Source organism: Aquila chrysaetos, chromosome 4 (genome assembly GCF_900496995.4).
Source record: "Aquila chrysaetos chrysaetos chromosome 4, bAquChr1.4, whole genome shotgun sequence".
In the NCBI taxonomy this organism is placed as follows: Eukaryota; Metazoa; Chordata; class Aves; order Accipitriformes; family Accipitridae; genus Aquila; species Aquila chrysaetos.
The window spans coordinates 54536681-54550227 of NC_044007.1; the positions used below are offsets into that span (position 1 = coordinate 54536681).

General features: G+C 37.2%; 1 protein-coding gene across 7 annotated transcripts in view; it reads right to left on the bottom strand.

The window, feature by feature from the left end:
* DLGAP1 (DLG associated protein 1) overlaps nucleotides 1-13547 on the bottom strand; it is a 424396-nt gene that overhangs the window by 118453 nt on the left and 292396 nt on the right. For all 7 annotated transcript variants that reach the window (XM_030012046.1, XM_030012047.1, XM_030012044.1 and 4 more), the window contains one exon: nucleotides 8552-8766. In XM_030012046.1, coding sequence (XP_029867906.1) covers nucleotides 8552-8766 — 215 coding nt within the window. The remainder of the gene's footprint in view (nucleotides 1-8551; nucleotides 8767-13547) is intronic.

Here is a 13547-nt window from a genome sequence, read left to right on the forward strand (position 1 = left end):
TTTGTCTTGTAATTTCACATTAAAACTAAAGCAAAATACACTATTTTAACTTTTTCCACTTTTAATCTTAAAGGTCTTCAGCATTTCACAGGGAAGGAATATTGCACTTCTAGCTGATCAGAACAGAAAATTATTATGAATAATTAACTTAATTATTGTTGCCTGTTTGCTTGTCTTGTTATGTTGGACATTAAGGACTCTACAGTGAATTTTGTGCAAACGCACATCTCTTTTTATGCCTGTGAATTTTCTGCATGGCAAACTTAATACATCAGCTGAGCTCCCTTTAGCAAACTAAACCAGATAGTACAAGATCACATACAGAGAGTCAAGCATGGTATGGCTGGCAGCAGTCGGAACATAATTTCAAAATGCTAGCAATGAAATAACATTTAAAATACATGAAAGAATTACGTAGCACTGCTGTGGGTGGGTTATCTATATTTACTATTCAACAACAGGCCTTCAGGAATACTTTGGTCCTGATGAGAATTTCATTTTTGTATTTAAAGAGTAAGTTAAGAAAAGAAAGTAAGAACAGTGACAGTGGGTATATTCAATAGCCTGAGAAAGACAGATAGAGAACCATAAAAGATAGGTTTGAAGGGATCTTCTTGAGGTCATTTGGTCCCTCCTCCCACCCTAAAGCAGGATCAGTAATACCTAAATTTGTCCTGACAGACATTTTCTATCCTTTTCTTGAAAATGTCCAGTGAAGTGATTTCTCTTGGCAATCCACTCCTGCACTTAGCTATCAGTACCATTAGGAAAATTTTCCTAACATATAGCTTGTGTATATCCTTGCAGTCTAAGGTCGTATTTCTTCTCTTGTCCCCACTGGACATTATTAAGTTCCTTTCTGAGGCAACCTTTTGAGTAGGTGGGCAGATGTAGGGCTAAAAATAAATGAGATCAGTTTTGTACACAAACATGCAGATTGGCTGTGTAAAAACTATATCCTGAAAGAGATGGCTGCAACACACCTCTTGGTTCAGTGATTGTAATTGTGTTTCGTAAAGCAAGCCCTGGAAGTGCCCATTTGACCCATAAAGTACAGCGATAGACCTTGCTTTTGAAAACAGACAATGGGATGGACTTGAATTCACCAAAATAATTTGCTCTAAAATGAATAAATGTTTACAGGATTTAACTGAGAGAAGCTAAAAAGTTGGAAGTCCTCACTTTCATCTGTACCTATGTCTAACATAAAGCTAAATCTTGTGTGAAGTTGAGCCAGATGACTAGATACAGGACAAGGATTTTCATTTCTGCAAGTAAGGCAATCACCTAAATGAGGTTGCAGGTTTTCTTTTAACAAATTATTGACTTCCAAAACTGTGCTCCAGTATTGCCAAAAGATCACACATTGACTAGCAAAGTTAAAGGCTTTTTTTTTTTTTTTGGCTGATGTTTATTCTTATGTAAGTTAATTGTAACTGTTTCATTGCCTCAAATTTCAGCAAGTAAAGGTAAAAGTACAAGTGAGGCAACAACTGTAGTATAGGTCACAGATTACAACCAAATTATGACTTTTAATCTTAGAGAAACAAGAAATAACAATATTTATACAAATGTGACAATACTGACGTAACAGGGCACATGGAGCTAGGTGTACATTGACACAAGGGTAAGTTTTACGATGGGATAAGCAATGTCTGCTAGCAGTGAGACTGCGATAGTTAGGGCATCTCAGTTTCATTGCAAGATAAACTGGTGAGGATCATCACAGAAGTAGAGAGGAGGAGTGCCCATCCTGCCTATGTACTATTCAGTGAACTGTAGGAATGCCCTGTCTCCACAGAGGCTTGTACAGTGAGATGAGTGGGTTCATTTCTGTGCTGTAAAGGCATACATACCTTTGTGGGAGGGGACACAAAGACCAGAAGGGAAGCTGCCATGTGGCACAAGCTTTCTCACATGCCCATCAGTGATATTAAGCATTAACTGACTGAATATGCTTTATATATCCATCAGTGGATAGTTGCAACTGCTCATTAAAAGCTCCAAGCTCTAAGTTCCTTCAATAAATCAATATCCTCTGCACCTTAAATATCATGTACATAAACCAGATGTCAGCTGCCATAAGGAAACCACTGGCTCCAGAGGTATGCCCACCTACTACCTCAAAATAAATATATTTTTTATTGTCTTGTCTTTCAAATTTTCCTCTGACTTATAAATTATTCACTGAACTTAATAATACCTGACACATGAGCCTGAAAAGTGAGAAACCTGCCAAGAGCTTCTCCCTAGCTTTCAGATGGAAGAGAGAAGCGATTGCAATAACATGAACAAAAGGCTAAGAAATAGATCATGCATCAGTGACTGTGGGCTGGGAAAGTTACTACCTAGGCCAACAATAGCTCCATAATGCTATTCCTTCAGCTGCACATCCAAAACTCGTGGAGATGCTCCAGTCTTTTTCGTGGGAAATCCAAAAAACTCCCCCTTCAAGCAAACAAACAAAACACATCTCAAGGAAAATGGAAACAATTCTTTCACTAGTTAAAGGTTTGATGAAAATAAAAGAGACTGCAACACAAAACAATGAAACACACTGTAAAACATACTGTAAAATACTAATAAAAGATTAATCAGACTTATTCCTGTTGTACTAATTAAGAAAGTCATTGTTCCCTAATTGGAAGTCACTCAACAAGAAAGAAAATTAACAAGCTTCCCTGCGTGTGTCTAAAAATATTCATCATAAGGAAGATGAGGTATTGTATCACCTCATATTTTCCCTCTCCCTTCCCCCTATCTGTGATCTCAGCCAGTGAAGTTAATGGGACATTTTCATTAATTCTAGCAGAATGAGGACAACACCTCCATTTAAAAAAAAGTATGCTTTTGTTTATATGGCACCTTTTTCTGGACAATATTTTGGAACATGTTATAGTAATATAGAATAACATAGAAACACCTTAAAGTAAATAGGACCTCATTGCTAAGAACAAGATGGCATATGTGCTACGCTGTATGATGAAGTGCAGTGTAAGGACATCAGCTTCAGTTTGCTCAAATGCCAGAACAGCCTAGCCAGTGTGTCAGGCTACAATTATCCCTTACCATTTCCCTCAGTACGGACACTTCCCAAGAGCAGCATTTTAAAAAAGCTGAGAAAGTGTGAGAACCATCTCCAGAGTTTATATTGTTCCATAGTTTTCTGAGAGCTCCATATTTCAGTTTGAGATATCATGAAGATATCTACATACACAAACATGTGTTGCATCACTATAGGAACATGAAAGCTGTAATGACCTCCAGCGTCATTTTAACAACATCCTTGCTATGCGACATTTAATTTGCTGTCTTTAGTGTAACAAGCTTTTGGAACTTTGCTCATCCTTTCATTCACATCAGTGCTAGCATCATGTTTGAAAGCAGACATCATGCAATTTCACCATTAATTCACTCAGTGCACATGATGCACTTTACCTTCCCATCAGTCTATACGGATGTGCCCATGTGTGCATATCACCTTCCTCCTGATCACCAAAAATTACCACCAGACAAAACTATTTGAGAGCTTTGCAGATTATAAAACTATTTTGATCATAATTTCTTTGACTTTTACAAGGATCAGGGGATATTCTATATGAAATATCTTATACTATGTAACAATGGGGTGGTTGGATTTTTTTTGCGAGTCATCCTAGCAGAGCTGGTCCTGCAATTCTGTCAAGATTTGATTTGTAATATTGGTTGACCCTAGCTTGAAGGCTTGTCCTCCAGGAACTGACCTGACCAATTCTCAGACAGGTGATGAAAAGTTGGAATTCAGGATATATAAATCAGATTGACCTCTTTCTTCTGCTTTTGTCACTGTTACTAAGTTTGCTACCAGATTCTGCATCTTAATTGAGCTTGATCATTTACTGTGATTTTAGAGAATATTATGAAAAATGGCACAGGGGTTTTCAAAACAATTTTATCTTCAGATTCCCATAAACATACAAGTAGAAAGTACTTAACACTGTTTGTATTAGCACATAAAAAATATAAGCCTGGGTGTACACAAATAACATGCACATATTTTGAGATATTATTTTTGGAATGTCTCTGATAAACTTTAAGTTAGGACTTGGTTGGTTTATTCTAAGGATCACTCATCTATGCAGTAAATCACAGGAATAGATGCAGCTATGATGGAAGTTACACAGACAAATTCTTTACCATGGGATAAAAAGGAGAAAAGCCTAATGCTTTTTGCTTATATGCTCACATACTCTTTTCATCATCAGTGGTGTAACTTGGTGCCCATTAAAAAGTGTTTGTGGTGTTTATTATTGTGTTTCTCCAAGTCATGGCTGACTGGAAAAACATGACGTGTCTATTAAAAAACCTTAAAAATAAAGATTTGTTAAGATAAAACTAATTTCTGTTCTTCCTTTTCTCCTTTTTATACAAGTTCTACAAACGCATCTCCAAAGTATCAAGATTGTTGAAATTGTCAATATGGTGGTGATCAGAGACTACAACTTGTCTCAGAAAAAAGTTTGTATGATCAAATATGAGTTCAAAGGAACAATTCTGCAACCGTATAAAACTCAAAATCCTTGTAAAATGTCCACAAATGGATTACCATTAAGCACTGTAATATTTTAGAAAAAATAAAAAAAAAAGTGAAGAAGGCTCAAGTGGCTGCAGTCCCCACAGTAGCAGCAATATTGAGTTATGAAGCAGAATGTGAACCCATGTTTTAAGCAGTGAGTGTGCTTGCGGTGGAAAAGAGGAGAGGAGCAGAATGAAGTAGAAAAACTATGGTAACAGGATCCATCTGTTAGACCTCTTGTCCACAACAGAGTTTTCCAGTCCCTTCCATATTCCTCATCTTTTAGGCTGGGAAAGTGCTGCCATCAGGTTATACTGTGTGCTGACTCACCAGCTACTTTGCCCATTCTTCTTCAAGAGATCGTAAGAGATGGCTGCAGATCTTTCTCTGCTTCATCCAGCTATGGATCTTCATAAATTTTGCTGGAACTTCATACCTTTCAGACTTCAGTCTCTCTAGCAAACTTGCTTAAAGTTGGCCAATGGTTTCAAAAGTTACTGGGAGATGGAGGTGACAGGTTGGCATGTGGACAGACAATGTAATTGCATACTTTTTTCCAAAGAAAACCAGGCTAAACATAAACAAGGTACATATAGATAGTGAAGGAGTATGTCCTAAATCAAGCTCAGCTCTAACAGAAACGTCAGTGATCTGTTGCCTGCACCTTCTATGGAAGTGAGTTAACCAGTGCATTTTCCATCTGCTTACAAGTGCAAGATAAACTTTTGCCACTTTTTAGGGAATAGGCAAGAAAATGTCATTTTTTTTTTCAGGTGGATCATTTCATCTAGGCTGTGAAAGATTAAACACCAAAAGGATACTGCCAGCAAAGACAGAGAAAAAGCTGCTTACTTCCTGGTAGTATGAGAGTGCAGCAGCGGAGGTGTGCATTTCAAGATCACAGCAAGCTGTGCTTTATTCAGAATGGTACCATAGCATTTGACACATGTGCTGTAACCACATGGAAACCATGGCATGGGAGGAATATTGTAGGAGGGACATTGTAAGGTATAGCAAGAAAAAAACCTCATCGAAACCAGGAAAATAAATTTGTATTACGTAAAGGAGGTATGACACAGTTGTGCTGTTCAAAAGTTATTCCTTATATAAAAAGAAACATTGGCAATAATGAAAATCCTTTCTTAGAAGAGTAGGTGCATGAGCAATGGTAGGTAGGTAGGTAGGTGGGAGGAGCAGCTTGGGTTGTGAGACCAATATTAGACTTTAAGTACTCAGAGAGGAAAAGTCCCACAAGATGAAAAATCCCCTCAAAAACAACAGTGAAAGCAAAAAGCAACATGTTTTTAAGTTGTTTGCTCTGCCAAAGATGAACTGTGAAGCCAACTAGAGACTGCATACAGAAAACAGAGAAAGAGTAGCAGAAAGAAGTGCAGAAGATCCCTGACAATTACCACTGTAGAAACACTGCTTTCACAAGGTGCCTTGTTCTTCACTGACAGAAAAAACATAATTAAAGGAGTGAAATACCACTCAGCTTTAAGGTGTAAATAATGTCCTGCAATGTCAGCTAAAAAGTCCACTAGTGTCAGTAAAGGTCTGCCTGCTGACTAGAGTGGCTTTTGGCTCATTTCCCTAAAGCTCTTATTCAGGTGCAAATTGAACTCAAGTCAACAGTAAGCCAAGGAAATATCTTGTTATCACACATTACGCAATTCCTTGATGACCTATATTCAGTGAGTTAGGGGCCCTAATTTAGTCTCTGGCTGACATGCCAGCAAAACTCTGTCACAACTCTCAGAGTAATCAGGGTAGCCCTGGGATGAACAAGCAATGTCATGGTCAAGGTCAAGTCATGCTACTAAGAAAGTATGAAGAAGTCTGCAAAAAAGACCTAGCTTAACAGAAGACTTCAATTCCCAGAGCAAGCACTTGGCTAGTTCTCACAACCCCTCCTGCCCCCCCCCCCCCCCCCCAATTATCATGTTCAGCAGAAAGGAATAAAAGCAATGCATAATTATATACTACACAATTTGTCTCTGAAAGGGGAAAGGTTTCCCAGGAAGAGATATTTCTATGAAGTATCATCACAGATTAAAAGAAATAATCCTACTTCATACCAATTTATGCTGAAAAGTCATTGAAAAAGAAAAGTTATTTCATATTTTGTCCTCTTCTTTGTTTTACTAACATTTACCATTTTCCCCTTCCTTCTTCCACCCTGTGATTTATATCCTATTTCTGCATCACTCCTAAACTTACATGAATTTTACAGAGTGCAGCTTAAAATTAAGCACATTCCTAAAAGCTTTCCCGAATAGGAAGGGATTAAAAGACATATGTGAAATGAATTATTTGTACCAGCACTTTGCTGAATTACAGTGACTTCAAAGCTAAACCCAAAAGCTTCTGCTGCATAGCCCCTCTGATCTAACATCCTCTGTGACTGAACAGTGACATGCAGGACTTTTTGTTTTTAATAATTCCATATTCTTTTGCAAATCTCATATCTACGGAGAACAGAAATGACCAAGAGCAAATACACTCACTGATGCATTTTACTTCACATACATATTATGGAACTATGGAGCATATGTTTCTAAAGTCTCAAAAAGAATAAAGCTCCATGCCTGATAGTGTGTCCATGCATCAAGCATGGCTTTATGGAGTTTGTGGTCATACCCAACACTGATGTTCACCTTGCAGAGGTTGTACTAACTGAGTTTTGGCTCAGGAAAGGATGTGGTAAAGTCTGCTGGATGATGACAGAAATCACTGGATCCCTTGAGCAAGTCCTAGCTAGCTTATGAAAATCCCTGCAGAAAATGAGACTGCTTTCTCCTTTGGACACTAATGGAAAGACAGAGCAGAAGCAATTCCTGGCTCCCCCTGAGACAGAGTCAGTCAGGCTGCTATGGGGAGCTGCAATAAGCATGTTTTTTTCTTCTGGTCTATTCATCACTGATGTCAAGAGCATGACATTCTTAACAAGGATCAAACACTTTTCTCTAAAATCTATTTCTCAGATAAGGTCTCTGGGAAAAAAATAGGGTAGAGGAGGACAAGGAAGGAGAGGAAATTAATGAGGGAAATGTAGGAGTCTTTTGTCACTAATCACAGATACTAGAAGAGATACAGCTCTCTTTTTTTCCATTTTAAAGCTACAGCCTTAGGCAAGTTGTACTAAAATTAGGTTATTTTTGGTTCAGTGAACTATGATTCACTATTATAGCTATGAATTTTGCAGAAGACAGACAGAAACAGTTGTTGATTTAAATCCATACTATTTTCTTTTATGGATATAATTTATTTTCTTGCTTTAAGGGACTTCTCAATTCTAGAATAATTTAAAATAAAACACTAATTCCAAAATTGTCCATTTGTGAAATTTTCATAAGAATTTGGGTGGCTCTTTTAAAAGGCCCAAATAAAAGAAAAACACAAAGTGACATTAAAAAACCATAAATTCATCATTCCTCTTGACTAAAGCTTTCATAAACAATTAAAAAAATTTCAGTTTTGGTTATATTTCTCAAAAAAATACAGTGCAATTCTGAGTGAACTAAAGACAGGAAACCATGGATTTGTCTATTTTCAGACAGTCATTGTTCTTTTGAATTAAATGTCAGATGCTCCCTGATGAGTTGCAAAGACTAGCTTAGGGCTGATTTCACATGTTGAGTATATATAAATACACAATTGTGCAAAGCTTTCGCAGGCCAAAGCTGTAACTCAGCAAAGTATTTAAGGAACAGACCTATTGTACATACCTGAATACTCACTTAACACTAACAGATTGAAATACTTAGCAAATTCAAAGTGCAGGTAGTAGGGTCCCTTTTCAGAATAACATTGAAATACATTTTCCAAATAGACCCTTGTTCAGATAAAAACCCAATGAAAATAAGCATGACTGAACACACTTGTTTAAATACTTCCCTTCACTGGTACCTAGAAGTAAAGAGTAAAAAGAAATAGGAACAGAAACTGTATGTCTTAATGGTGAGCTCTATATGATGTAGGAAAACACGGACTTACTTGAGTGTGGTGAGCTCTGTAAGGGATGGCTGGGTGGCCTTGAGATAGCTCTCTCTCCGTGCAGCAATCTTTGGAGATGGCTTTGGACTTGTGTCTGAGTCTCCACTGTCATCATCCCCCATGGCTTTGATGTAACTGCCACTACGCATTCGTCGGCAGGGAATCTCATCATCTTTCCCTCGTGGAGTGTATCCAGTCCATTCATCTTGAGGAACCTGAAGTGATAAACACAATTCTCTTATTAGTGCACTCTTCCCTGATGTAATTGCACAGCAAGATTTGACTGTGCTAAGCCACAACAGAGCTGTAACAAAAACTCTCATGGCCAAGGGACCATCCTCAATCCCATTTGACCATGGGTTGCTGTTTGCAGTGGAGGCCCACTTCTCCCCCTGCATAGTCACAAGCACCTCTGGAGTTGTTTATTATCTGGAAAGTTTCTAGCAAACATGCTGACATAGGAGCCTCAGTTAGGTCTAATACTAGGCTGGATAAATCTGGGTTTTTTTGTTGTTTTAATTCAAAGCATTTACGAACCACATCAGGGTATTTTTGGTTCAGCTTAACATATTGAATACCTTTGGGGAGGCACAAAAGATAAAATGCGAATCTCTGTATCACAATCTTTTCAGACAGAGTGTGCATAGCTATGCTTACCAGGATGATTTTGGTTGAAGATACATTTCAAATTAGTGGAGCTATGTACTAATCATCACAAAAGTAGGTTTGCAAGTGTAAAATTATACTACTATTGCTTCTACAGCATAATTAGTGCGACTGAACACCTGCCAGCTTGCAGGGATCCTCCTTTTGAATTATGTTAGTCTGAGTGTCTGAGTCATACAACTTCTTTATTGCCTTTTTCTTCTTATTGATGTGCGTTATTTCTCTTGATCTGAAGTAAGTGCTGTCCGTTCTTTGCATTGGAAATCTGGAATGCTGGGAATGTGCATTCATGAGATTTTGGGACATACATAGCAAAGGACAGTCCAAGAGCATGGTGCTCTTGCCCACGCATCCTCTCCCTTCCTCTGCTCCTGGGGCTTCTGATCACTGTAAACCAACATCCTTCTCTTTCCTGTAACAGCAGAAACAACATGCAGTGGAGCAGGGTCCTTGAAGGAGTTGTCCTGAAGTTATTTTGCAGAAACCCCATTTTTATAGTAAAGGTGAAACTGCAAAAGGGCTTTTTAGTAAAACGTATTTTGTGTTATATTTAAATAAAAGTAGTTGTGAATTTTTAGTTTGCTACTTTTCTGATTAGTCTTAGTGAATCAACTCTATAAAGCAAGCTATTGCTACAATGCTCAGAAACACTTACAAGCCATATTAAACAAGGAATCTCAAATCTGGGTTGCTAAAATTTGGCCCACAGCTTAAGAATACTAGCATCTACCAGGATAATCGTGAAGTGTCTCTTTTCTATGGAAAGTTTGTTCTTCAGCAACATTTACCTTCTGCAGAGTATCCTGTGTATCCTTTGCTTCCCAAACTTCAGCAAGAGCATTTACAAGCCAGGTTGTTTAGACAACCAAAACTGAAACACTGGACTGTTTGCTAACAGATTAGTTGTTGATGTCCACTCCAAACATAAGCCTAAGTCCAGAGGCTGTAAGGCCTTTCAAATGTTACTATCACTATAGGTCAAATTTTTATGGCATTTTATCAATCTATGCTGTTATAAACTGCTATCCAAAAACCACTGTGCTGTACAAAGGAACAAAGATATTTAATGGTCCTAAGCATTCACGGGCTTATTACTAATTATAATTAATTAACCAAACTAATCATAAGTCATGTCATTGCTTTGTTTCCTGCTGATTTCAAACCCAAGACCTTGCCAACTTTCTTCCTCCATTGACTTTTATTTTCCTGCTACTGATATCATGATTTAGGACATTCCTTGAACTTCCAGGCTTTTAAAGTAAAAAAAGTGCCTTTTTAAAGTAAATTTCCATGTTTTCTTTAAATATCCTTTAGTTAATGACTCTGGTAACTCTACTTCTGTGAAACATTTAAATTCTTATCTTCCAGCAGCACACAAAGTTTCTAAGTTTGTTGCCATTTTCTTTTTTGTTTTCCTGTCTTTTTTGTTTTGTTTTGTTTTGTTTTTCGTTTTGTTTTGTTTTGTTTTGTTTTGCTTTGGTTTGTTTTGTTTTTGATATTTGCCTGGGCTTCAAGAATAGAAGTTCCTTAAGGCAAGAATATATTTCAAAGTCCAATTTTCTTATTGAACAATGGCATGCAGAGTTGTGTATCTATAGGAAGCAGTTGAATAAATACACTTAAAACCACTTAAAATATTCTTTTAGAAGAGGGTAAGACTCTAAGAATTGCAGTATTACAGACTGAGAGTACCAAGTACTAAGAGAACCCACTGGAGGAACAGGATTGAATATACAGCTCTGATATGTTTCCATGTAAAAAAAAAAAAAAAAAAAAAAAAAAAGAAAAAGTAGTGTTTCAATTTTGTGGCTTCTAAGTTTATGCCTAAACCCCAGATTTGGAAAGTTGATGCTTTCCCGGTGTGTATACGTTTGTAAAGTGCAAATGAAGGTAATACTTGGTAGTGGTTTTAATTCTGATTTTTGACATACAAGAGTATGGAGCATTTTACACTCCTTCTCCAGCCACTAATGACAGACAGAGGGTAGTATTTTTTTCAGGTATTATTCTTGCATTGGTTCTAGACTATAGCATCATCAAATGCTAAAATACAATCTATATTCATGCCACCCCACACATACATTGTGGAACCTACAGTTCCTGCTTGTCAACTGTAAAACTTTGACTTTTCAAATCTGTCATGTACAAAAAAGAAGTTAACACAGGTTTAGTAAAATCAAGCTCTGCTGACATTTTGATGCCATGCTCAGACTTCAGTCAGAAGTTTAAAACCTGTAATAGTGTATTTCTGATCAGTTTTCAGGCAGACATTAGATATCTGAGTCAGAGTATGTAGAAAATCTGTGAATTCTCAGAGGACATGCACTTTAATCTGATTAATATTTTATTCATTATGCTTTAGTTAAAGATCTTGGCTTTTTTCATTAAAAGAAGTTAGTGAATTAATCTTTAATGCACTAAATAAAATATGTTAGTATAATGTTAAGGTTGGTGTCTTTAACTGAGAAAAAGTCAGGGGAGTTAAAGTTACAATGGTCATACAGCTCCCATAATTCAGGTAAGCTGAACACTTGTAGTTTTATTAAATAATAGACATACTGTTAAAATTAATGCTGTAGTTTATAGGCACAATACAAGTGATGAGATATAGTTGCTGTGGGCACCATAACTCTGAAATTCTTGAGTTCTATTATCAATAACCCCATATATAAGTACAATACCTTTTATCCCAAAGCTTCTCAAAATTATTTAGATACGATAGGCTAACTTTTGAAAGCTGGTTGCAATGAATTTACCACAGAACTTCCTATTTACACATGCAAACACTGTGTACCATGATGGGCTTTGAATGCATTGCTCTAGCCCCACAGTTTGTATGATGTGATCAGGAGGAAGTTTCCAGTTTGAGCTGTGCTTACTCAGTGAAGTGAGCAACCACTGAAGAACAGCACGCTACCTTTTTAGTAGCTCTTCCACCTTTTAAACACTCTAGTTGCAGAAAAAGAAAGCTGAGCTATTAACATAGAGACTGGGGCACAGCAGTCTCAGGGAGTACCACAAACCCACTGGCTGGTTTGTGTACTGAGTTACTTGCATGGGCAAAACCAAAGGAAATAATACAAATGCAATCCAAGTGCCATTACCACATTCTGGGTGTAAGGGTAAACCCTTGTACGTGCCAAAGAGAAAAGGTTGGCTATGGTAAGGAAAAACATCCACCTTTAGAGAACAGTTTAAAATACCAACCCAGATATGTTTCTAGTTTGAGTTAACACATTAATGAAGTCAGAGTGTTTGTACAAACTAACTTGCCTGCCTAGACAAAGCTGCAGAAGAAGAATGTAATGGCTATTTGATTAAAAAGCTACTTTAGTTAAATAGTTTGCCCAGTTTTCTTGCAGATATTTAAGGCTGAGTGGTTGGGGTTTGTTTGTTTGTTTGTTTGTTTGTTTGTTTTCTTTTCAGTAAGGTTTCAGTGTTTAAGAGAATATTAGCGAAAGAAATTTGGGTCCAGTTCCCCTTTATCTTGTTTCAGTTTCACAAGAATTAGAAACCCTGATTTCAAAGGCTGGAGTAGGAGAAAACAGTAAGACATCGTGTAACTGGTAGAGAGCACTTGCAGGGTAAAGAAACGCTTTAGAAGTAGTAGATTTTTGCTTTGGCTATTAACAGTTGTAATACTTTTTATGAAAGGATCTCGGAGCACTGTCTGTGTATAACTTGAGTAGCATGAACAACTCTTAAAGCTCAGCATTTCCTTTCATTGTACCTATTTTGCTGTTTAGAAAATACAGGCAGATAAAATAATGTCAACATTTTAATACTTCTGTGCCTGTAGTCAAATACCTCAAGCAATACCTGCTAAAAGAAGTGACCTGATTTTCAGAGTGCTTGCTTTGGTGCCTAGAAGGAATGGCTGTAATAGCTTCTAGCAAACAATGCAATTTACTGTCACAGTAAAGTGTTTCATATCATGGGAAAAAAGAAAAACATAAAGCCCTCTCAAAATTACAAATTGCAAAAATAAAATCGATCACATTATTTCATGCATTCTGTTTCTGTACATATGATACTAAACATTCTGTACTGTGTTTCCTTCTGTTGATCTGGAAAGATGCTGGGAAAAGTGTCTATGTGAACCTCCAGCTCTTTTATTTTTTCAGTCAGGGGGTCTGCACAAATTTTCCCACAGGCTCTTACTTTGGATGGCCAATATTATGTCTTGCAAGGTCACATACCACACTGCACGCAAGTACATATGCATGGTATCTGCTGCCTTAGAGGATTAATGGCATTAGGATTAACGTACCTGAGATAAAGATGTTTCATGCTTTTAAGAAAATCATTATCCAATTACCTTGGCAATACC